The following is a 24,792-nucleotide window of genomic DNA, read 5'->3' on the forward strand; positions in this document are numbered from 1 at the left end:
TTGTCATAAATGGTCTCTGTGCAGAAGCCCTGTATCTTATCAGCCTCCTGATGTGTTGGGTCTTACATCTCTTTAGAAATTGTATGATTCAGGACATACTGCTTCTGATTAGTTAATGAATTTTCAAAAATTGCAACCAAATCAAAGCACTTGCACCTGGCAGACATGTATTTGAGTTCCAAAGCTCAGTTTTGGATGGTCACCCAAACAAGCACATGTACTTAATTATGTGCCATTTGTTAACATTCAGTTTGAGTTGCCTGTTCATGTACAGCAGCTTTATAATGGTTTCATATAAATGCGATCTCACCTTTGCTTTCCTCCCTGTAATTTCCACTGACTTTCTAACTCTTTATGCATCCTCTGGCCCACCTCATTAGGTCGACAAATATCATTTACCTTAGGAGATTCAACACCAGTTTTTTGCTTATAGAGTTATCCTGCCTTAACGAGCCTATTGGAAAAGTCAGTAAACTTGTAGCTAAATTGTGGGAATCCAGGGCTTCCCTCTGGCTGCCCTGGAGGGCCTGGGACCCTGGCAGGGGGTCAGGAAACCCCTGTACAGAGCCCCGAGAGACACTGTCTCTGATCTCTGTCCATGGAAAAGAGTTTTCAATCTTACAGGATGAATTACAAGCTCTGAGTGTTTGATATCAGTAATAATTAAGTGTGGCAGCGGTGCAAAAGTAAAATTTTAGGATTCTAGATTAGGGGTTCAAAGGGAACAAGATGGAGGAAATTTGGTGTGTCTTGTCCTTTTTCTCCTTCTTCATGCCCTCCATTTTTTCACTGTAGTGTTGGCATTTTTCTATTGGTTTAGGCTGGGGACACACTGTTCAACGTAGGTGACAGATATTGGCACATTATTGTAAATATAGCACAGGTAGTTTCTGGTATTTAATGTTTGTAACATGCTACTGAAGGGCAGAGCCCCACACGCTGCCCTGCAGGACAGACCTGCAGCAGGGCAGCAGAACATGTTAGAGATAAGCAAGAATAAACAACCTTGAAAACAGCAGAGATGAATTATGGCTTCTTCTTTGGCAATGGGGCAGAAAGACAGAGACATTCTACAATCTCAGAATCATCAATACCACAGATTCCAACACTAAAGGAAATCTGATATAGTCTGCATGAAGGATCAAAGGTCTTTGACATTGTTCTTTACCAGGCACTTATGTGGCTGCTAAGTAGTCATAGCAGAAGACAGGTGTTTCATTTTCAGATTAAAAATGTGTTGGAAGATAGGAAATGTGTGACTGGATTATCAGTTCTTAGGAAGGACAGAAGTTATCACTGATTCTGAGACAACTTTGCTGGGATCAAGCCCAGTACTGTTCAAAATGTTCATAAACAGTTTGGAAAAGTTTTAGGTGAAGGAATTTATTGACGATACTAGATTATTTAGGGTATTAAGGACAAAACAACTAACCATGAAGAACTGTAGACAGACTTTATGAGACTGAATAAATAGGCAATAAAATGGCAAATTGAATTCAGTGAAGATAAGCATGTAGGAGTTCACACAGGAAGAAAACAAACTGTTCAATGCCATGAATAGCAGACCATCTTGCCAAAGGTTGTAATAGACAATAAAAGTTTATGTAGGCTCAAGACCAGTCTTGCTATTTTCAGGGTGGAAAAAACCCACATGGGATTACAAAAGCAGAAAAAGTGTATATTGTTTAGAAGGTCACAAGCCAAAGAGGGTACCAACAGGAAGTACTACCCCAGCACCACCACAAGCCAAGAAAGATTTTTTTCTTTTGCTCTTCTCCACTTTGGCCACTGTTTCAAATGAGATTCTGGGCAAGCATTAGAAGTATGTGTTACTGTATTACTTCCCACTGCAATTATGAGACAGCATAAAGAGTACTAGTTCCAAGAGCTGACCGAAAATCTGTTTCACTGTTAAAAAGATGTATTTTGAAACAATATGCTGTGCGCTGCCTTGTATAGAGGGATTGCCTAAGACAGTCAAACATCCAAATTCATAAGCAACATTTCAGATTGTAGAAAACAAGTTACTGTTTTTCTAGAATCTGGACTCTAGTTCCTTAGACACAGCGTGAAGCAATCACATAATAGAATTATTTAATCTAATTTTTTAAAAATGGAAAAATAGAAGTTAATGTGTTAGATACATAAATTGTACCATAATTGAGATAGATACATCATACAGATGCTGCAAATTCTTTCCAGTTTTAATATTGAAAGAAATGGCTAGGCTTCACCTATTCTTGGAGTTCTGAATATTGTAAAATTCCTTTAAAAGCTGTTTTGTTACCCTAGCTCATAAATGACATTTATTTTGTAGGCATAATTTAGAAGGATAACTGATGATCAAATTACCTGAGTAATTTTGAAAATTTTATTCGGTCTTATATAGCTATCTTTAATAAATTTTATTTGGTTTGTTATTCTGAATTTTGTGTTTGGTGTGTTTTGTAATCTGTATTGATTTAAATTTTGAATACCTATGAATAATGGATGTGCATACTTAAATAGGTAAATAAAAAGTGATTATGTGATATTTTCTAAATGCATATTTTAAAATATTTTCAGTCTATTAATCTTCTGGAGGGCTTGATTCCATTGAAGGAAGAACGTGGTGTATCAGCTACACAACTTCTGCATAAATTGTTCAACTTTGCAATAATGTGGAGTTTAGGTGCCCTTCTGGAGCTGGACAGTCGAGATAAACTTGAAGCCTTCATTAGAGCTCATGATAAGAAATTAGACTTACCAAAAATCCCTCATGGCAGCAATCAAACGATGTATGAGTTTTATGTTACTGATCGTGGTAAGAAAAAGAACCAATATTGTTTTTTAAACTGCCATTTTAAAACTCTATTACTGATTTAGTCTTTATTATAAAGTCCTATGAGTTGAGGTTTTTTGACAGTGTAATACCAGCACATCTGTGGATGCAAGAAATCAGAGACAAGACATAGAGTGCTCATTGCTAACATCTTTTTATTTCTTTTTAATTTCCTTCTTACAAATGACTTTTCTATTAATTTAGCCAGCCACAATTTGTAGATAATTTGTGCTTAGGCTGGTTTAGTCCAGGTAAATATTATTTTATGTTTAATTTTCTCACAGGTGGTAGTTTTTGTTAAAGGAATAAAATCTGATTTTAATTTTGCTTAGTAATTATTACTCACATCTAATAACCAGTCATAAATCTGAAAGGTTATAGGATTATAAGAATAGTGAGATATTTTGATTCTTGATATTTTGAATAGTGTACTATTTTCTAGAACAGTTTTTTAAATTTATCTAGCACACAGAACCATTGTCACAAAGAACTTAGTGTCTTGACAGAATACATTCTCTTCTGAAGAAGTTAATTTGTCTCATATCCATATTATTCTTTTTTTTGCCAGCAACATTAATTTAGTGTACACATATGCAATCCATATTTTCATGTTTTGTAATTTTTCATCAGGAGTTTTAGAATTAGTTTCTAGGTAAACATTCTTTAGGTTTTTTTTATTTAGAAAAGTATATATAAATTTAATAATACATTTAGTAGGATTGTAGAGTAATTAGAGGTCATGACTAAGAATGTCCTTTCTTAGATGCATTTTAGAAAGATTTGAGAAAATTTATTCCTTTTTACACTTTGTAGTATTCTACCCATAATATCTATTTTTAAATTATTGTATTAATGAAATAATGAACATGATCACAATATTATTAAATTTTCCTTTTTTTTTTTTTTTTTTTTTTTTTGGGGGGGGGGTGGGGGGGTTCATTTTAGGTGCCTGGGAGCACTGGAGTAAAAGAGTTCAGGAATTTGTTTATCCAACAGATCATGTCCCAGACTATGCATCTATTCTGGTTCCAAATGTTGATAATACCAGAACTCAGTTTTTGATAGACACAATTGCAAAACAAAATAAAGTAAGTACAGGATTACATGCCATAAAAATAAATAGAAAACTATTTCAAAAGTAACTGGATATTACAGTTTTTCTTCATCTTCTAGTCATTGCTTCCCAGGTGCATCATTATATTGCTTTATTTTTATTTTCTTAACATGGATCCTCTGTAATTATTTTTGTGCAAGAATCATACTTTAAAATATAAAGGAAGGCATTTACAGGAAGCCTTCTTAGGGTCATCACTAAAAGGGACTGTTGCAGCAGATGTGTCAGAAACTGGAAGAAGTCTGGCAATTGGAAGAAAATCCTCTAGCACATTCTTGTTTCTTCTTTTCTCTTTTAACTCTGCAAAGAAATTTCTTGGAGGATCTGTGTGGGATAAAAACACATATGGTCTCAGTGCATCTGGAGACAAGAAAAACCTGTTTAAAAATGTGGCATTTAAAAATAGACACAGAAACTATTCCTTCAAAAAAAATAGGTCTGTTACGCCTATATAAATATAAGTTTTGATATAACTTATGTGGTTTCAATATCTGTTACAGGCTGTTTTGCTCATAGGAGAACAAGGGACTGCCAAGACAGTCATGATTAAGGGATATATGAAGAGATATGATCCAGAAGAGCATTTGTCAAAAAGTTTAAACTTTTCATCTGCCACAGAACCATTTATGTTTCAGGTAAAAATATACATTTTAAACCATCTTGTATACCATTTCCTTTCTAAGTGTATAAAGGGTACTTAATTCTGATGGTAAGTGATTCAGAATTAAATTCTGAACATTTCAGAAAATTCTATTAAAAATAATTTTTGCAGATCAGAGTAAAATATACCCACTCACATAGAGATACATATATTCATGATTGCTGTGTGTGTTTTCATTAGGAATTATAAGAATTAATTTTTTTTGTTAAAGATCTTTGATTTTCTTCTTAGATTTTTTGTTATACTTTGGGTTTTTTTCTGATTCTTTAGTATATAGTGTTAGTTTTATTTTTGTTAAATAAAGAACTGATTTCAACCTTTAGATAATTTTATTTTTCCTCAGCCCAGGAGTAACTAACCAGAAATTCTATCTTTAAAGACCTCCAGCATGACAACTTTGTAGAAATTTCTCTTACCCAATGTGACTGGTAAAAAACTATAGAAACAGAAAAAAATGCTGTACATCGTTTTTTCAAGTGTTTGAAGGGATATTTTATAAGATATTTTTATTTTATTTTAATTATTTTATTTTATATATTATTTGATACTACCAATTTGCAAGGATATGATTCTGTAAGTTAAATTGGCTTCTTTACTAATTCAGAGCAATGAATTCATAGTGATGAGGCTCTGGTAGGAAAAAGAATTCATTTTGGAAAATTTAGTGATTGAAAAATCTATTTGTGGAATAGGTCTTACAAACTCCATTCCAAAATTAGGCATCTTTTTTAAGAAGTTAATGTAAATGTTATTAAGAAAATAGTGAAAAATAATGAATTATACACCTACTTCTAAAAAAATTCCAGACTCACTGAATGGCTGCTGAGTTTTTCCCGGCAGCTCTTCTTATGTGTAAGATCTGTGGTCACGGCTGGTATCAAAATGTGACAGAATAAGGCAGACATCCTTTCATGCATGCAAGGCTTATTGAACAGTCTGTATCTCTGTTCCAGTGTCCTTTACTAAGCATATTATGGGTCTTTGGAATATTCCTGGAAAGAAATCTCAGACTTGCTTGTCTCTGGTAAAGAGGATGTGTGAGAGGACCTTGGTGTGTCCTCTCACACATCCTCTGTACCAGAGGAAGGATACCCTTAGCACCAAATTAGCTCAAGAAATGGTTCACTCTGCTGGTTTCCAATGGAGAGATGTAGCAGAAAAACAAGTGAAATGCTTCTAATCACTTGAAAGAGTTGCACTCAAAATTTTTTTCTTTTTTGACTTTTGAGCCACTATTCTGAGGCTATTTGAAAGGTTGTGTGATTTTGGATGCATTAGACTTGCTACAAAGTTATTGATTACTTATGTAATCAATCACTTACCAGTTTCTCTTTTTCACCCTAAATCACATATTCTCTGTATGTCTGTATCTTTAAATACTCACCAATATCCTGTTGTAAAAATGGGGCAAAACAGTTGGACAAACAATGTGTCTATTTTCTGCTTCACAAATGCTTTAAATACTTTTATCTTTATGACAGCACATCCTACATTACTCATATAGGGTAACATTTGTGCTTTTATGGAGAAGACATTACTTGTCTAAGGAAAACGTCTGGTATCATCTTGTAAGGTCTTTTTTTCTGTCATTGTTCATGTATCTTTAGAAAGACTATAGAGCTGTAGAACTTTGAAGAAACATTTAAGTATATATAATTTTTACTTGTCTATTGCATCTTCTTTTTTGCCACCAAATTAAAGTTTTGCATTATATACCTCACAAGACACCTGGGAAATCATAATTAAAGGAATCTAAGTTGCCTCTGTGTGCTCTTCAGTTGTATTGCAAATATTAAACAAGTGATATTAGTTAGGGGAATGATAATGATGATAATGAAATAATAACTTCTAAGTTTGGAAACTTTTTAAAAACCTCTGATAGCCAGAGGTGGACTGCAGGACAGGAACTGGATTCCTTAGAAACTAGGTTCCTTAATACTAGAATTAAAGATGAAACTGCTAATAAAAATAGGGAATCATTGGCTGAGTGTTGTAGCAGGTTTTTCAACAATTTCTTTTAAATACTGTTGCTTTAGATACAAAATGAGAACTTTCTTTACCTTTTTAGAGGACAATAGAGAGTTATGTGGACAAACGTGTTGGAAGTACTTATGGACCTCCTGGGGGCAGAAAGATGACTATTTTTATTGATGATATCAATATGCCATTTATCAATGAATGGGGAGATCAGGTAAACTTTAAAAATATTTACAACTTATTCTCAAATTGTTGTGCTTTTTATATATATACACACATGGGAATCAGCAGACTTCTTAAATATTTTAATGAACTGTTTATTAAAATGAACAGTTGGAATTTTTAATTCAAATTACTTATTGGAATACTTTATAAATTTGGTACGCTTGTGCACACAAAAAAGGAGAGCAAATCAGATTTACTGATGAGGTGTAATATAAATGATGCCATATTTTACATAATTACCAACTCCTTATTTGTTAAGATTAAACAAAAATCAGCACCATACTAAAGTAGCATATTAACAATTTCAAGATTGACATTAATCTGAGAGAACCAATAAATACATTTCTGCCAAGAGAAAGGCCAATACCTTGGAGAGAGAAATAAAGGATATGAAAAATTCAAGGCCTTCACTAGGTCTTGCATTCTGGCCCTAAGACATGGCTGAAATATTTTTGATGGGATAATAGTTTGTGATTGGTGGCAAAATATGTTGATTTTGGTGGGGTATGTGAGCACATACATGAAGCTTGCTGAATATCTTTGGAGCACTTGCTATTGGGCAAACTCTGGAGCTGTAGAATGCAATGAAGTGTGAATAACATTTCAAAAAGAAGCATGGAAGAATCAGTTGTTTTGGTTCAAAGGAGGCCCAAGAGTGAGCTGAAAAGCATAGCTGGAACATCTGTAGCTGAATTTCCAGCAACAAAATAAGGAACAAATTTTTTTTCCCCCCAGTTAATTTTGTTAATTTTGTTAATTTTGTTAATTTTGTTAATTTTGTTAATTAGTTCAAAAGAACACAAACACAGTTTATTGATATTATATGGTAGTGGAACTCTGAAAAAATGTTCCTGGCATTTAAAATTACATAAACCAAGGTCTTCTGTATGACTAAGTAAGGTAGTTTAATCTGTTTTTAGATTAAGGTAACAATATTTCTCTATGATTCCATAGTGGAAATGCAAAAATAAGTTAAATTATCATGGTGTATTTTCTTCATTTCTTGCATAAATTTATAAATTGTACAACTTACTTAAATTTACAGATAACAAATGAAATTGTCCGTCAGATGATGGAAATGAGAGGAATGTACAGCTTGGATAAACCTGGAGACTTCCTTACAATTGTAGATGTACAAGTAATAGCAGCAATGATACATCCTGGAGGAGGCCGTAACGATATTCCCCAGCGTTTGAAAAGACAGTTTTCTGTATTCAATTGTACACTGCCATCCAACACATCCATCGACAAAATTTTTGGTACTTTATTCTCTTGTTTTAGTAAAGTTTGTTTCCCTTTGCGATCAACCTAAAATTTATAAAAGTATAATTTCTTTCTCACTTTCATCATGCAAATTCAGAGCTCTTTCTGTAAAACAACTGAAGCTGTGGTACAGCGAATATAGTGCTGTGGAAGAGAAATGAAATCCTCAAACTGCTTGTCTTTCTAATTTTGGACAAACAAATATTAAGAAAATAATGACATTTCCTAGAAGACTATGAGCTCTGCTATTTCTGTGTAGGTTAACATTCCACCTCTGAACTTTCTGTAATGTTGCTAATTTATGTTGCTAAATTTCTCGATTCTGGTAACTCTGTCAACACAGGGTATGGCAGAAACAACAGCACTTACTGCCCAATGTTTCCATACTAGTTCAGAAAAGCTGTAGACAACAGAGAAAAAGAATTTCATCTGTAGTTTTAAAATATGTTTTACAAAGTAATGTTTTAAATAAGCACCTATTTGTCTTTTTAATGACCTACCTTATTATATCCTACAAGCTGAGATTGTTTATTGCGTCTTGTATTTTCAGGTATAATTGCCAATGGATACTTTCATCCCTGTAGAGAATTCAATCCCGAAGTATGTAATATGGTGGAAAAATTGGTCTCAACAGGACGAATATTGTGGCAGCGGACAAAGGTATAAATTCAAGGAAAGTTTTATCTTTAAATAGAGTGACTATTTGTTTACTTTAGGCAACTATTCCCGAAGATCATAGCTATAAGAAAAACCCAAACAACAACAATAAAAAAACCCCACCCCACCCCCTGAAAAAAAAGGAAAATAAAAGTTTAAAAATATTTTAAAAAACAGAGGATGGGCTACAATGTTTTTGAGATGAAATCCAGAAAATATCAGATTTCAGTATAGAAGACAGATTAATGAAAGAATCAGTTATCATTCATTCCTATAAGTAAATTCATTTTACCCAAAGCTTTGATCTCCATAGCTAAGGGGCAGGGAGTAAAATTCTTTACAAATTATAATTTTTAATTTATAAAGCCAGAGCAACAGGTGAAAAAAATTACATTATTGTAAGTCTTGGTGTTCTACATTTAGTGATAGATCCTGCTTTCAAACAATTAGATACTCTTGGTGACTTCTTATAAGGAGTCTTCCCACATTAATATATGTGAAAATTAGTATTTTTGTTATTTGTATGTTTTATATGTGTTATTAATTATAAAGTTACACATTTTATTATTATTGACTCTTTCTAGGTGTTACTGATTTTGAATATTATCAATATTTTTCTTTAGGCAAAGATGTTACCTACACCATCTAAATTTCACTATATCTTCAACCTTCGAGACCTTTCTAGAATTTGGCAAGGCATGTTAACTATAAAGGCAGAAGAATGCAAAACCAGCACTGTTATCCTAAAACTTTTTAAACATGAATGTACCAGAGTAATTGCTGACAGGTATAATAAGTATAGCATTTTATATTTAGTAGGTTTGGCCATTTGCTTCATTATGTTCATACATCTTTAAAACTTTTAAATATTACAAATCTTATTAGGCCAATATGAAAAATTTTATCTTATTTTACATACTGTCTGCATTGGTGTATTATTCCAACAAATATAATGGTATATACTGATAGAGTAATCCAAATATCTATGTATTACATATTTTAACCTACTTTCTTTTGCCACTTGACTGCACTCAGCCGATTCCACTGTAGAAAAGAGAACTTTATGGTGTCCTAAATTTATACACATAGGGTAATCACTGAAAAAAACAGGATTGCATCCTTATGGCTAAAAAATGGCCCATTTCTTATAAATCTCTTTCAAAATATTCATAAAACAGATATAACTATGACCTGTATGTCTTGGAGACCAGTGTTATTTTTCTGTTCATTGTGATTCAATTTCTTGTGAAATTCTAGATGTAGCACTTAAGCTGTTACTAAAAGCCTGACATATACCCACTGCTACTGTGAGTAGTTATAATTATTTCTCCATGATCAGAGAAAGTCTATCCACCACAAAATATTAGCAGTGCTGATATTTCTAACTGTCTGATATTTCTCACTCTCTGAACTATCAAATATTATACAAATGTACATATTTGCTAAAATTTATATCTATACAATTTTATGTGCAACAGAGTGCTCTTGATATGTGATGGGGGAAAATATTTAATTTTATTTTAAGATAGGTTCTGCCCTACTAAGGCAAAAGTATAATACAGAATCATACAGTGTATTATTTTCTGCTTTAAATTTGGGAACAATATAGGTTTTTAATTTGTTGTGGTAAATTTAAAAATGCATGCAAGACATGTATTTGTACAGATATATTAGAAAGAGGGAGAGAGAGAGCGAAGTCATGCATTCCCTGTTTCCATGCTGTTTTTAAATTTCCTAGTTTTTAATATTACAAGAGACCTCTAACAATAGTGGTGCAATGCATATTTAGGCTGTCTCTATAACAGTTCTTCAATTTAGCTTGTCTTATTTGAAAACTCAGCACTGGGCTTCTTCACATTTGTTCTACTTTCCTCTCAGTTGTATCACTGAAAAGAAAAAGAAGTAAATATATGGAAACATTCACAGTTGGAATGAACTTTTTCAGTGGATGAGGTGGATCTTGTCTTTTATGTTTGCCAGTTACTCCTAAGTTCTTCATTGCTTCACTGGTAATCATAGGCAGAGTAGTTGAAGGTCTGATCTGTATTAAAATCAGATTGTCTCTTAAGGGAAGCAGATAAAGCTGTTTACACAATGAAATGTCATCACTAGTATATGTTTCCAGAATTTAATTAGTCCCCTCAACCCGATGTGTATTTCTCTGCTAATTATGGGTTTTTATGTAAGAGGTGTAGTGGTATATACTACCTTCCTTTCATTATTCCTTGTCTAATTGCAGTTCCATTGGCAGTGCTATGATACCAGAAATTATGCTGTTCTACTGAAGGTTGAAAGATGAAAGGCTCACTTAGCTATGGTTATTTGGGAAAGCATTCACACTTTTTCATCCTTTTTTATCTGAAAAATTACAGTCTGTCATTGTCTCATTCTTGGTGGAAGTTGGAAAATCAAATTATTTTGTTTTATATTTAATGTCACTGTATGGAAGCTCTTGACTTTTGTGAATGTTTCCTAATCTGTTTCTGTGACTACTGTGTAGTATATATTGTCTAATATGTATTTTTCTTTAAAATGTTAAAAGTTGGGTTTTTTTGGTTGGTCTTAGATTTTTTTCTTTATTTAGCTGCCTGTTTTCTCTATATATAAGTAGAAATATTTTTTTTAAGTTTGTACTAATTTATGGCTTTCAGGTTTAATACACCTGAAGATACAGCCTGGTTTGAAAAAACTCTCGATAAAACAATTGAGGAATACGTGGAGGCAGATTTAAGTGAAGTTCTCCAAGCTGAACCGTATTTTGTAGATTTTTTACGGGATGAACCTGAACCAACTGGTGAAGAAGCAGAAGATGCTGAGCTTCAAGCACCAAAAGTTTATGAGGAGGTATTTAATTTTACTCATCAAATACTAGGCACCAAAGTTTTCCTTTAATTTTTGTGTTATATTGCTCAACTCATACAATAAAGAAAGTTTTGTTGAATAGCTATGAATTTTTTTGTGAAAATATATCCAGATTTTCCTAGTTAGCATGCAGTAAATAATTTTAGTGATGTTATATTTAACAATGACATATAAATGCAGTCTATTTTTTCCTGTTCTTGCTACTTCTTTTTTTTTCTTCCACCATTAGCAAAAAATTTCAGCATAAACACAACTGCAATAATTATGGTGAATTAGCAAGATAATATCATTACACGTGGCCAAGACATAAAACTGCAGTTTGTGTAAAAATATCAGGGGAGTTTTAAAATTGTGAAGTGCCCTACTAGTATTACAGATTTTTTTTTTTTTTTTTCCAGATTCCAAGCTATGAATTCCTTTGTAACAAATTGCGGGTATATCAGTCACAATACAATGAAAATATTAGAGGGTCATTTCTTGATTTGGTGTTTTTCAAGGATGCAATGACACATCTTATTAAGGTTTGGTATTGCTACTTTTTTATTTGTTTAACTGTTGTAACAGTGTTCTTTATTTGGACAAGTTATTCTTAAGAGGGCACATTGTGAAAAGCTATTCTTACCCCCAAACTGCTTTGCCATCTTTGCATGGTCATTTTTGAGAACTAGGAAAGACCTACAGTCATTTTACCTGTTTACAAGTTTTATAATAAATTCCTTATTTAAGTATCTGTTTAAATTCCTATGTAGTCAGAGAGATAAAGATTTTCCTCAATAGGAAATGTGAGATCATAAATAAAGACATTTATATTGTTTATATACAATTATTTTTAATAATTTAGAATTCAGAGGACACTTCAAATGTATCTGTACCTGACAGGGAACAAAAACAACCTGAGGCAGAATCTGACTGATGAGAGAAAGGAAATATAAATTAGGGCAGCAATAGAATCAGTGTGTAGGGTAGAAATTAGGGTAGTGTGTAGCTCTCAACTAAGAATTATTTGTTCTCCTAATGAGAAAGGAATGTATAAGAAAATAATTAGTCTGAAATCAAAAACTGATTCATGGGAATTAAATAAAGGCAAAGTATGAGATTAGTGTCTCAGCTTTAAGAATTGCTTGGACTGATGATCTGAAAGACACACAGAAGTTGCAGTGAAACAAAAACAAAAAAAGGGGTTTTATTTGTCTCTAGTTCACCTCAAATGAAGTAAATGTTTGTTTACTTTGCCTTTAAACAGGAGTAAATAAATATTTTAAAATCTGATTCACATGATGCTAGGTGCATTTCAGAAGACCTTGAAAGCTCTAGCATTCCATTTTTATTCACAAGTTTTAGCCAGAGTATCCTCAATATGCACTTAGTGACAGCAGGGCTCCTTTCTACCTAAGGTGACAATAAATCTAGTCAGCTACATAATTTCATATTTAGACTTCTTTAATATATTTATCTGGGATGACTCAGAGGGAAGTGTGCAGTAAGCTAAAATTTTATAAAATATAAAAATGAAAATATTTCAAAGACTTGATGTAGATGCCAGTCTTCTGAATTTTGTACATAATTTACAGATGAACCAAAATATAATGTAGAATCTTAATAGTGCCCTAAAGTATCATAAACCCAAAGAATATATGTCAAAAAACAATTGAATACTAAATTTTTAATTCAACTTTTGTATCTGGGGACTTCGTAAGAAAACTATCACAGAAGAAGTGTTGAAAGTAGATAGACTAGAAGGTAACATTGAAGCATAGTTTATTCATGTTAAGTCTTTCAGATGACTAAAATTAGGAAAATAGTATAATTGTTCTTCTAGATAAAGCTTTTTATTGATATTTTTAAACACATTCAGGATGAGGTCTTCAAAATAAACTGTGCCCTCAAAATGTCTGTCCCCTTTCATGTATTTATGATTATAACCATCCCATATTTTTATATGCAGCTTCTTCATTAGCTACACAAAATTCCTAAAGAATTTACAAGTGTTCTTTTGAAAAAAAAATTCTGCAAGTATCCTTTAAATAATTTTTACATTGTATTATAGTAAACTAAGCATAAAGCATAATAGATTTTTAAATTTTGCTAACTAATGTTCATATTTATTACTGATCTTTGTAGGTTTCCCGAATTATTCGGATAGCCTGTGGAAATGCTTTACTTGTTGGAGTTGGTGGATCCGGTAAACAAAGTCTTTCAAAGTTAGCCTCCTTCATTGCTGGCTATAAAATATTTCAGATCACTTTAACCAGGTAAGAAATGCAAGAAATACATAAATCACATTTATGGCATTTCTTTGTCTTTACTTGGCCACAGATTGTTCTCCTTTTTTGCTTTTTTATAATTTTCATTTTGTCAAAATTGGAAAAATACTGAAAACAAAACACTTATATCTGGTTTGTATACAACATTGGATTTATTTTGATTTGAAAAAGGTAGACCATGTGTTAGCTATTCCTGCACCAAAATATGTGTGCTTACAAAGTGTGTTTGCTATGTCATTTATAAAATACTATAATCCAAAAAGAGCAGTAGTCTTCGTTGTTTTGAATTAACAGGTAATGTTCCTTATCTCTCCTAGATCCTATAATGTAACCAATCTGGCAGAAGATTTAAAAGTATTGTATAGAACAGCTGGACAGGAAGGACAAGGTATCACCTTCATCTTCACTGATAATGAGATAAAAGAGGAATCATTTTTGGAATACGTAAATAATCTGCTGTCTTCAGGAGAGGTAAGGGTCTCAGCCTGACAGGCAATGTGCTCTAGAGTCAGGGTACTGTAGAATTTGTTCTCACTACTTCATTTGTCTTGGTAATACATTGTAGAATCAATAATGTTTAAAATATTCCAACATTTTAAGTAAGGAGTGCTCTGGATATGTAGTTTCTTTATTTCAGTGTAAGCCAGGAGAATATAAAAGTAGCTGTGGTTAGTATTTCAGTAGCCTTTTATTAAAGAATGATTCAATTGCCAGTTCTATACTCTTCTGGAGTTGCACTTCTTAGATTTCAATGGAATTTCATAAGTCTAAACCTGTGTTTTTTCAGTCTAAACTGTGTATATGCAGAGAGAGAGATACAGATGTAAACAGGCAAATATATATAATTCTATAATAATGAAATCCATGCAATTAATTATCCATTTCTTACTTTGTAAAAAGATTTCTAATTTATTTGCTCGGGATGAATTGGATGAAATCACCCAATCATTAGTACCGGTGATGAAAAAAGAGCTGCCTCGGCATCCTCCTACTTTTGACAATCTTTATGAGTACTTCTTAAATCGAGCCAAGAAGAACTTGCATGTTGTCCTCTGCTTTTCTCCTGTAAGTTTTTTCTATATATCTGTTTTTCTTTCTTCCATTAGGAAACATGCCTATGTGGTATAAGATAGTTATTCAAGTTTTATGTTTTTAAGGAAGTTCAAGACACCTAAAAAGATTGCTGAAGTCTAGTTGTAATTGCTGAGATAGTAAAAGTAATAGTACAGCTGTGAGAACTTCACAGCAAAATACTTAAAAGCTACATAATTTTTTTACAAGTTAAAGTATTTTTATTTTTTTTTCCACTTGCATATTCTTTCCTAATACACATCAGTGAATGTATTTTTGTGAAATTATGGCTGTTAACTGGAAAACGGTATTTTATTGGCAATTAAAATACATTATTTGATGCTTCAAAATATTAAAATCATATATATTTGTAATTAACTTCTTTCTTCAAATTTCATAAATGTTGAATGTTAGAAATTTTGCAAAACTCTATTTGAGGAGAAAAAAAAATTCAGGGTATTCTAAGCAGAAAATGATCAAGAAGAAAACAGATTATTTAGTTGGTTTTGCTAATTAAATACTTTCATTGACTTTTGCTTAAGAATCATATTGCTAACAAACAGTGATTCTCTCTTCAGGTTGGTGAGAAGTTCCGTGCACGTTCTTTGAAATTTCCTGGTCTGATATCAGGGTGCACCATGGACTGGTTCAGTCGATGGCCCAGGGAAGCTCTTGTAGCTGTGTCCAACTATTTTCTTTCAGAATTTAATATGGTCTGCACTCCATCAGTTAAAACAGAAATAGTACAAACCATGGGTCTCTTCCATGATATAGTTTCAGAAAGCTGTGAGAATTATTTCCAAAGGTAATATTTTCTACTAATGCAATAATTAATCTCAAAAATGTTGCTACTGACAGTGTTTTTAGAACTCATGTTGTATGTATCAATAAATGCATTTTGAGGGTAATAAAAAATAAATCTGCTATACCATTATATCCTCAGGCCATGAAAAAGAATTCCTATTATGTTGCAAATTCTTTATCTTCACTCCCACTTTTCAAAAGTCTTTAATCCACTGTCTATGTGGATTAAAAAACTGTAACTAAAAATTATAAGGGTTTGCATCATGAAGAAATCTGATTTAAGATTAATAAAGATTTGAGTTACGTAATTTTCTCTTTTTGTGCAAGTGATCAAATAGCTGTATTTATCAAAAATATATATGAAGTTGATGTTGTCAATACACTTCTGTTTAGGTATCGAAGACGAACTTATGTAACACCTAAATCCTATCTCTCTTTCGTCAATGGCTACAAAGAGATTTACACAGAGAAGTTAGACAGTATTAATGAGCAGGCTGAACGTATGCAAACTGGTAAGCAAATACATTCCATGTATGGTCTCAAGTGATCTATGTTTTAATATTAGACTTCTTCTTCAGAGATCACTTATAGGGGATCACAGTCCAAAAGTAGTAGCATATGAGGACCTTTACCAGACACACCCCCAATCACAACCTCACAATGATTCTCTTGTAAAAATACCTCAAAGAAGCTACCAGCCTAACCACTCAGCTCATCATTGTATCAAACTTTAATATTTGCAAATCAGAATTTGTAATAGAAAGTAGAACCTGAAAATGGACAGAGGTAGCATGTTATTTACTGGTGTAGAGAGAAATAATTCTAAACAGTTACTCATTTCCTTCTGGACTTATCTATGGAAATTCTCACCATGAAATCTGTGCACTTTACACGTGATTTATTTTGTATTTCTGCTGTAGAATAAGTAGTTGTTACTTGGGGTCATTTTATAACTGAGGATCTGAAATGTAGAAAAGTATGGTTGAAATTTTCTTCAAACAGATTTTGGATATCTGTTTGAAATGGCCTAATTTTTGGCATTAGTATTTAATGGTTTCAGAACACCAGTCTTCTAGTGTTTTCAGTTTTCTCCAGTTTGCACCTAGGCATGCTTTTGTAAATCCATAAAGTCAACTGAGCATCTTAGGAAACCCGGTCTTTATCAGAGAAGATATTGCATATTGATTCATTGGAATAATGAATTCTACATGATAAGATTTTACATACAAAGGTAAAGAATGTGGCACTTTACCAATTAATAACTGGTACCCTTTTACATTAATAAAAGTCTAAAATAAAAATGCAGAGATATTTGATTCATAAATTCTTTACTGAATTAGAGTGAACTGTAGAGGAGTAAGTGATCCTCAATATTTTCAAATTGTGTAAGTTTTGCTCTATGGATCTGTTGCCATTTCTTGAAATCTGAACTTATCCTCAGTCTACTTTGAGATGGAGATACTTTGAGAACTGTCATACTATATGACATGAAATAACTCACAGAAGCAGGCTAGATGTAAAAAGAAAGAAAAAGAACCCAAAAAAGTTAATGTTATTTTCTGACTACTATATATACAATAGTAAAAGTGAAAGTGGATTGGAGGGTGAAACTGCCACCTCTCCAACCACACTGGTCAAACTAACAGTCTATCAATTCTTTCTACTCACAAAGAAGAATGTAAAACAATCATTGTTTATATGAAGAGTGTGAGAAAATTTAGTAAAAATATGTAAATATGAGAAGGCGTAAGAAACTTTTAGAAGAACTTTAAAACTCTCAAAAAAAGAGGGTGACAGAGAACCTTGAAGATTCAAGATACTGGGGTTGGTTTAGTTTTCTTTTTTTATTCTTTCTACAGTTTTTTATTTCCAAAATAATTCAGAAGTAGTAACATAAGCAGCTTCAGCACTATCAATAAAATTTCATATATAGATTTTCACAGCCTCTGACATGTTATTACAAGTTCCTTGCATGTTCTGCTGAAAAAAATGATTGTGTACTGGTGAACACGTGAATGGATATGTTCTACTGCAGCATCTTCATTTCACTGATGCATAGAAAACCATGTGTTTCAGCTTGTGGGCAACACAAATGCCAGTTAGAAAATATTCTTATTAGTTTCAGTTTCACAGTTGGTACTACTGTAATATTTCTTGTTGGAAGTATGCAGGGGACCTCAATAAGATATAAAGGTTTCTTGTTTATAAATTAATTCTTTAATTCTCTTTGATCTCCATATTCCTATTTTCTGTCCATCTTTCCTTCTCCACACTCTAGGCTTGTAGCAGAAAAAAGTAAAGGAGCAAAGGGTATGATTTTCCTGTTTGTGGCTTCTGAGTTGAAGGTGCTGGATTGGTGATGTAACTAGATGATATTGAGGGTTTCTTCCAACCTAGATGATTCTGTGGTTCTGTAGAATGGCAGTAACCTAATCAAGAGGCAGCTGTGTCAGAATAAGGGCTATGCTGGGAGAGAATGCTTTTCTGTTTGAAATGTGGTTGCAGAAAATTGGAGAGCCATCACAGAAAAATATCACACATCAAACATGTAGCTGCAAAGGTGTGCTGACTCAAGTGCCTAGGGGCACAAAGCAATAAGGAGATTTACTTCCAGAGAACTTGTAGGACTTAAAGATTCAGTGATGAAGAAGAGAGAGGCTGGAGAGGTTTTAGCATGCAATGAGGAACTCGGGAATGGCCAAAATATCTGTGCTTAAGTCTATGAGCAAAAGAGAAGAGAAAAAAAGAACCCATGAGAGCGTGGGAAAGAACGAATATATAACTATACAGGGATCAAGAACATCTCTTTCTTAACACTCCCAGGTACATGGTGAGATTCTTGGGGTGTCCTGTGCAGGGCCAGGAGTTGGACTAAATCATCCTGATAGGTTCCTTCCATCTCAGCATATTCTAGGATTCCATGGTTTAATGAAAGACTGAGTGGCCTCTATGGGTGGCCTGAGTGGTTTCTATAGCACACAGAAGAGCTGTAATGGGACTGGCCCTCAGCACATAGGTGCTTTTTCACCCTCTCTGTCACCAGGGACAAGGAGCTGGAGGCCATAACTTCGCTGTGATCTTTAGGTCCACTTTTGACTCTGTTTCTTCCCAATTTTTTCTAGAAGGACTCCATATTAGAAGATAGTCCTGGATCCTTAGGTAATTTCTTAATGTAATGACAAAATGAAACATCATTCCGAAATTCTGATTGTCTCATGAATTTATGATGGAACATATACTTGACATAGCTCCTTTTTTTTTTGAAGAATTAATCTTACTTATCATATTTTTGTGCCTTGCAAAATTACTTATATCCATGAAAAGTGAACAGTAGACAGAATCATGATAGTATGACTGCTTGCACCCACTTTCTCTCCCTTACATAAAATTGAATGAGAACACAAGATATGAGAGATCTGGGCCTAGATTGTGTAATCTAACTAGGAAAAAAAGTTTCTATATTTCTGAATTTTATCTTTTACTTAATAGGTCTGTCCAAGCTGATGGAAGCCAGTGAATCTGTTGCACAACTCTCTAAGGACTTGGCTGTCAAGGAGAAAGAGCTGGCTGTGACATCTCTTAAGGCAGACAAAGTAAGTGTGTGTTAAATAACACTAGAATATACAGCAGATAAAATGCTATTACAGAATTTTATAATAATTTGCAAAATTTTTCTTCATCTAAAATGAGGTTTTACTCTTTCTATAACGTGTTGATTTAGCATTTGCTTCTGAAAGTGAGGTACTTTTAAACTGCAACAGAGGTTGAGTGCTTTCCTTGTTCTTCTCCCATTTCTTACCCACTCAGATAAGCATCAGATTTCATTTTTTTCCTTAGCTTTTTTTTAAAAATTTGGTCCTGACATTATTAAATTTGGGATTTTATGTGCACTTACTAGCAGAGGAAAAGTTAACATGATAATGGGATTTTTCTACTTCCAAATTCCTTAGAAAAATATTCATCACACTCCAGTTTCAGATTTTGTCTTTTACATTAACAAGGTATCTGTGTGTTCATAAGATTTGTGATCTGGTAGAAATCTGGTTTCTGAAATGACTCTCTGGAAAGGTATGCTAGGGAATGGATCAGTATAAGCATTCTGTTTTTCTGAAAGATACCATAATACTCTGATGGTGCATATTTAATAAGCCCTGGAGAGTGAATTTTGGCTGGTGATGACTGAGGGACTGCCTGCATTCTTTGGGGCCTTTAATGTCATAAGAGATAAATATGTGACAGAAAAGGATGAAATAGAACTTCTTACATTTAATTTTTATTCAATAGTTATATGATACCATATATATTAGCTATAGTTGAGGTTAGATTTATACATTTACAAAATACATATTTATAAATAGCTGTTACATACATATTTTATCTTGTGTCTAGTAATAATTTCTTCCATCATTTTGATTTATAGATTTTGTGTGTTTATTATCAATTCCAGGTACTAGAAGAAGTCAAAGAAAGTGCTGAAGCTGCAACTAAAATAAAGCTTGAAGTCCAGGGTGTGAAAGATAAAGCACAAAGAATCGTGGATGCAATTGATTTAGAAAAACAGGAAGCAGAGAAAAAACTGGAGGCAGCTAAACCAGCTCTGGAAGAAGCAGAAGAAGCTCTGAAAGTGAATAAATTTCATTTTTACTAGTACCACATTATTTGTATCACCTGTGAGGGGCTAGAGCCATCAACACACAGCTATCTCTTGGTACTGACTGCTGTCACCATCTCCTCGCTGTTGCTGGCCATGTCTCTTGTGAATACTTAAAGCACAAATATTTTATCTTAAACACATAGGGACTATTTTATAGTATTTTTTTTTCTTTTTTTTTTATCATTATGAATGTGTATATTTCCAAAAGCTACAGATGTTTTTAGAATATCTGTTATTCTGAACTCAAGGGAATACTTCTTGTGCTAACAGAATGTGTTTAATTCAAACCTAAGTAGTTACACCTGTCTTATAAGACAAATAAAAATCCATCTCTTCCTTCACCAAAACGTTAATGCTTTTAATTTTAAGAGAAACCAGAAACAAACAGGATTCAGGGCAATCAGAATCAGGGTTCAGAAATCTGGAGGCATTACTGTGCTACACAATTTCATTATTCTGCTCTGAACAATTAAACAGTAAAAACCTCTGAAATCAGAATTCAATTATGGCCTTCCATTCCAGTTTTCAGAATTTATGTGACAGAAGTTCTTGAGTAGAAAAAGCAAAAAAAGGAACATTGTTTGCTCTTACACTGACATTTAGATAATGAGATAAATGAAACTTCCAAAAATAGTAAAAGTTCAATTACAAAATGTGTGAACTTAGAAAATGGTTTCTGTAATGTACCTGTAACTACTTCTTCTAGGCAGGTAAATGTTAGTTTTGAAGTTTTAAATATTTTTAGTTTTGTCACGGTTGTTGAACTAAGCAAAGTGCCATTGACAGTGATGCTATTAGAAAATGAAGTTAAAAGTGGTATCTCATACCTATAACAATTTAAACTGAACAAAAATAACCAAATCCATCTCAGAATAAAATTGACTGGTAAAAATCTGAAATACTGTTTTATAAAGCTAACTGCTTTTAATTAAGTCCTATACAATTTTACAGTAAAGTTTTCTTTAACAACTTAAACTGACAATTCAAGTCAATGTTGCTGTGTATAAATTTGATTTTTGAATTATGTCTTTAATGTTGGGAAGTTATTCTTGTCTAATATTCATTGAAATTACTGAAGTTTCACAAAACAATGAAACTTATTAATTAGGCCAGGTTTTTCACTTTTTTGTATATATGTAATACAAATGCATCTCGGAGAAAAGCATTAAAAATTAACATAAAATCAAGATATTGCATGGGAAAAATAGAATAATTGTATTGATGGAGGATTCTGTTCTTTCTTCAAACAGACCATCAGACCAGAGGATATTGCTACTGTCAGAAAACTTGCAAAACCTCCTCACCTCATTATGAGGATCATGGACTGTTGTCTGCTACTATTTCAAAAGAGACTGGATCAAGTTACCATGGATCCAGAAAAACCTTGCTGTAAGCCATCATGGGGAGAATCATTAAAAGTAAGTAAAGTTTTCAAACAGTGTTCCTTAAACTTCAGAAAGAGCAATTAGCTTATCAGAGAGCTTATGGTGCTGTTTACCCAAAACATGACAGAATTTTATTAAAAGGCAAACCTATTGTTTTGAGAAAAACTTTATCTATACACTATGTCTAGCTGGTAGAAATAGTAGGTGAATTGCTTAGAGACTTTTGTAGCTGAAGCTTTAGAGTTTCTTTGACTTTCCTGGCACATGGCCTTATGTTAACAGGTAGCAAAATAGAGCTCTTGCTTTTTATTTAGGCCTTTATACTTAAAAAATCATCAAAAATTTTCATTTTCCACTGATATAATAAAATGAGATAATCAGTTATTCCATTAATTGCCTTTAGCATGTTAAACATTTGTTAGAAAAAGTTAAACCAAATTATTTCACTTTTCAGAATTTAGATCATATTTCACCACAACTGCCTAAGCTTTTTTTTTTTTTTTACATTTAGTTAAGTTACAAATATATCTCTGAGTCTTTCTTGTGGTGAATTAAATTATGCTTCTTAAATGCCTCTAAAGTGCAACACAAGAATATAGAAGATGAAAAGTACATCAGTAACTTTTGAATCTAGTTCCTGGAATGTAATTGATTAAAACTTCAAAATAACTGTGTGGGAGGAGTTACAACTGAATAGCACACTTATAATATGTAACTATGACTCTCCGAAGGGTCTAGTTACAACTGGGCTTAGCAGGGGAAGTCACACCTCCTGGTGGCCCTGCTGGATGCCCATGTGGTAACTGAGTCGACTTCTCCCCCAGTGTGAGTGGGGGCGGCCATCCGCTCCCCCTGTCGTTGGCCTCGCAACCCAGCGGTAGTTTCACAACCGGCGAAACAATTGCAGCCGCCAACCAGTTCATTAACTGGTTGCCCAAAGCCTTGTCCACGGGCAAAATAGTTGGGCAAAGTTGGCAGATTGGGGAGAGGGCCCAACTGCTGACTGATGACACGCTCGCTTTCTGCCGGACTGACAAGGGGAGCCCCGGAGGCCCTCTGGCCCAAGGCCTCTCTGCAACGAGGCTAGAGAGGTTCCGACGGGTCACGGCTTTCGGGGTTCCAGACTCCCAGTCGGTGAGCCCTTCCCGGCATGGTGGCTGGACAGTGGAAATCAGTCACGGGTGGGAGGGGCTCATCCTTCATAACCGTGTCGGGCCCAAGTTTGGGCAGCAAATTCCAACCTGGCAGGTGGACGGGCCACCATTACTTAACCCGGAAAAGGGACACATACTTGTATGTGTTCGAAAAATAGCAATATGAATTACCTCTGTTTACAGAATAATTTTAGGAATGATTTTTAACAGTTTCACCTGTGAACAGGACTTTGATCGTAAAATGTGTAAATAATTTTGAACATAAAATGTGTAAATAACTTGTCTGTTGTTTTTTAAGCTTATGAGTGGCCCATTCTTGAACAATCTAAGGAACTTTGCTAGGGATACAATCAATGATGAGACAGTAGAATTAGTCCAGCCTTACTTTGAAATGGAAGACTATACACTGCAACATGGTAAAAAGGTGTGTGGCAACGTGGCAGGACTCCTCTCTTGGACACAAGCCATGGTGGTGTTTTATGGTGTTAACAGAGAAGTCTTGCCTCTCAAGGTAATACATCCTCTCTTGCTTTGTGTTTCCTTACCAAGTAACTGAAAGAAAAAAGTATAAAAAACTTTATTCAGACATAATAGCCTGTGACATCAGTGGGTAAGATGGTAGGAGCAGAAAAAAACCTATTTTCTTCTTGATTCTAGAAAATTAGCCTAAATTAAATTTATACAATCTGGTTTACTATGTGTAGGGAAAAGTGTTCTCTGTCTTTTCTTTTTATTACGTTAGAATTACTTTATAATTGTTTTTAAAATGTAGTACCAGGATCTTCATTCCTTCTCTAAAAGGTCCTGCAAACAGAGGTTTGCAGCAATTTTAGGTTCTTTGTTTTCTCCTGGTAACTTAGAGGCAGTGGAGGACGGACATCTTGCCTAAATATTGGCTTTCTAAAGAAGTTCAGAGCTCACATCAATAAAGGAGTTATGTTGCAATAGTAGGGAGCAAAATAAGTAAAATGGTTTTAAGAGTAAATTTTTACTTTCGTGTGAGTGTCCTTTTTCAGGTTTATGAAACTCAAAGGTAGTGACTTTTTTGTTCTCAGCAAGGTATTTAATCCTTAAATGTAGCATGCAAAAAAAAATAGTAAAAGGGATGAGGACATGGTGATCCAAAATTTTTTCACAGTTTTGTCACTGGTAGGAGTGTTATTTACAAAAGCAACAGTAATACAGATGAATTATTTTTAAAAATCAATTAATTTCCTTTGTTGACTATAAATATCATTTTAGGAGCAACAGGAAGAGTCACTGTTTTAGGACCTTTTTTCTAGTGGGTAAAAGCAATACTGTTAGATGATAAAGGACCAAACTCCTGTTGTGATAGATAGTCGCTAATAAAAGAGGAAATTACATATAGTCAAAATATATGGTCAAGCATGAATATTGAGTGATTGTTCTTCTAGTCTAACCAATGTGTACAGATCAGAAACCTTACTTCTTTAACCAGTTTCTTCAAATGTAATTTTTTTTTTAAGGAATAAAGTTGACAATATATAGTAGAACTTTAGGTACTGTATTGTTTTTGATATTTATATAAAAGTTATTTTGATGTATTATTGTCTTGTGATTACCAGCTAAGTAGGCTTACATAGTTCATTGAATTATATTAAAATCGTATGTATGATCATACTTTTAATTTGTTTTCTCCTTTGCAGGCTAATCTGGCAAAACAAGAAGGTCGCCTGAAAATAGCTAATGCAGAAAAAGATAAGGCTCAGGCAGAATTAGATGAAAAGCAAGCTGAACTGGATAAAGTGCAGGCAAAGTTTGATGCAGCAATGAAGGAGAAAATGGTGAGTAAAATTATTTTAGTCTTATCAAAAATGCTTGCTCAGTATTGTCATATAATTACGATTTGCTGCAAAAAC

General features: G+C 33.4%; 1 protein-coding gene across 1 annotated transcript in view; it reads left to right on the top strand.

Annotated features, from left to right (window-relative positions):
* Positions 1-24,792, top strand: part of DNAH8 (dynein axonemal heavy chain 8) — a 121,499-nt gene that overhangs the window by 65,476 nt on the left and 31,231 nt on the right. The window contains exons 53-71 of the mRNA XM_085576966.1: positions 2,566-2,803; positions 3,767-3,909; positions 4,436-4,570; positions 6,665-6,787; positions 7,844-8,057; positions 8,612-8,721; positions 9,342-9,505; positions 11,370-11,562; positions 11,979-12,101; positions 13,702-13,832; positions 14,162-14,315; positions 14,745-14,909; positions 15,494-15,720; positions 16,113-16,231; positions 19,209-19,312; positions 20,167-20,343; positions 21,624-21,791; positions 23,211-23,423; positions 24,580-24,717. Coding sequence (XP_085433092.1) covers positions 2,566-2,803; positions 3,767-3,909; positions 4,436-4,570; positions 6,665-6,787; positions 7,844-8,057; positions 8,612-8,721; positions 9,342-9,505; positions 11,370-11,562; positions 11,979-12,101; positions 13,702-13,832; positions 14,162-14,315; positions 14,745-14,909; positions 15,494-15,720; positions 16,113-16,231; positions 19,209-19,312; positions 20,167-20,343; positions 21,624-21,791; positions 23,211-23,423; positions 24,580-24,717 — 3,039 coding nt within the window. The remainder of the gene's footprint in view (positions 1-2,565; positions 2,804-3,766; positions 3,910-4,435; positions 4,571-6,664; positions 6,788-7,843; positions 8,058-8,611; positions 8,722-9,341; positions 9,506-11,369; positions 11,563-11,978; positions 12,102-13,701; positions 13,833-14,161; positions 14,316-14,744; positions 14,910-15,493; positions 15,721-16,112; positions 16,232-19,208; positions 19,313-20,166; positions 20,344-21,623; positions 21,792-23,210; positions 23,424-24,579; positions 24,718-24,792) is intronic.

This window comes from Lonchura striata, chromosome 3 (genome assembly GCF_050655825.1).
Source record: "Lonchura striata isolate lonStrDom1 chromosome 3, ASM5065582v1, whole genome shotgun sequence".
Classification (NCBI taxonomy): domain Eukaryota; kingdom Metazoa; phylum Chordata; class Aves; order Passeriformes; family Estrildidae; genus Lonchura; species Lonchura striata.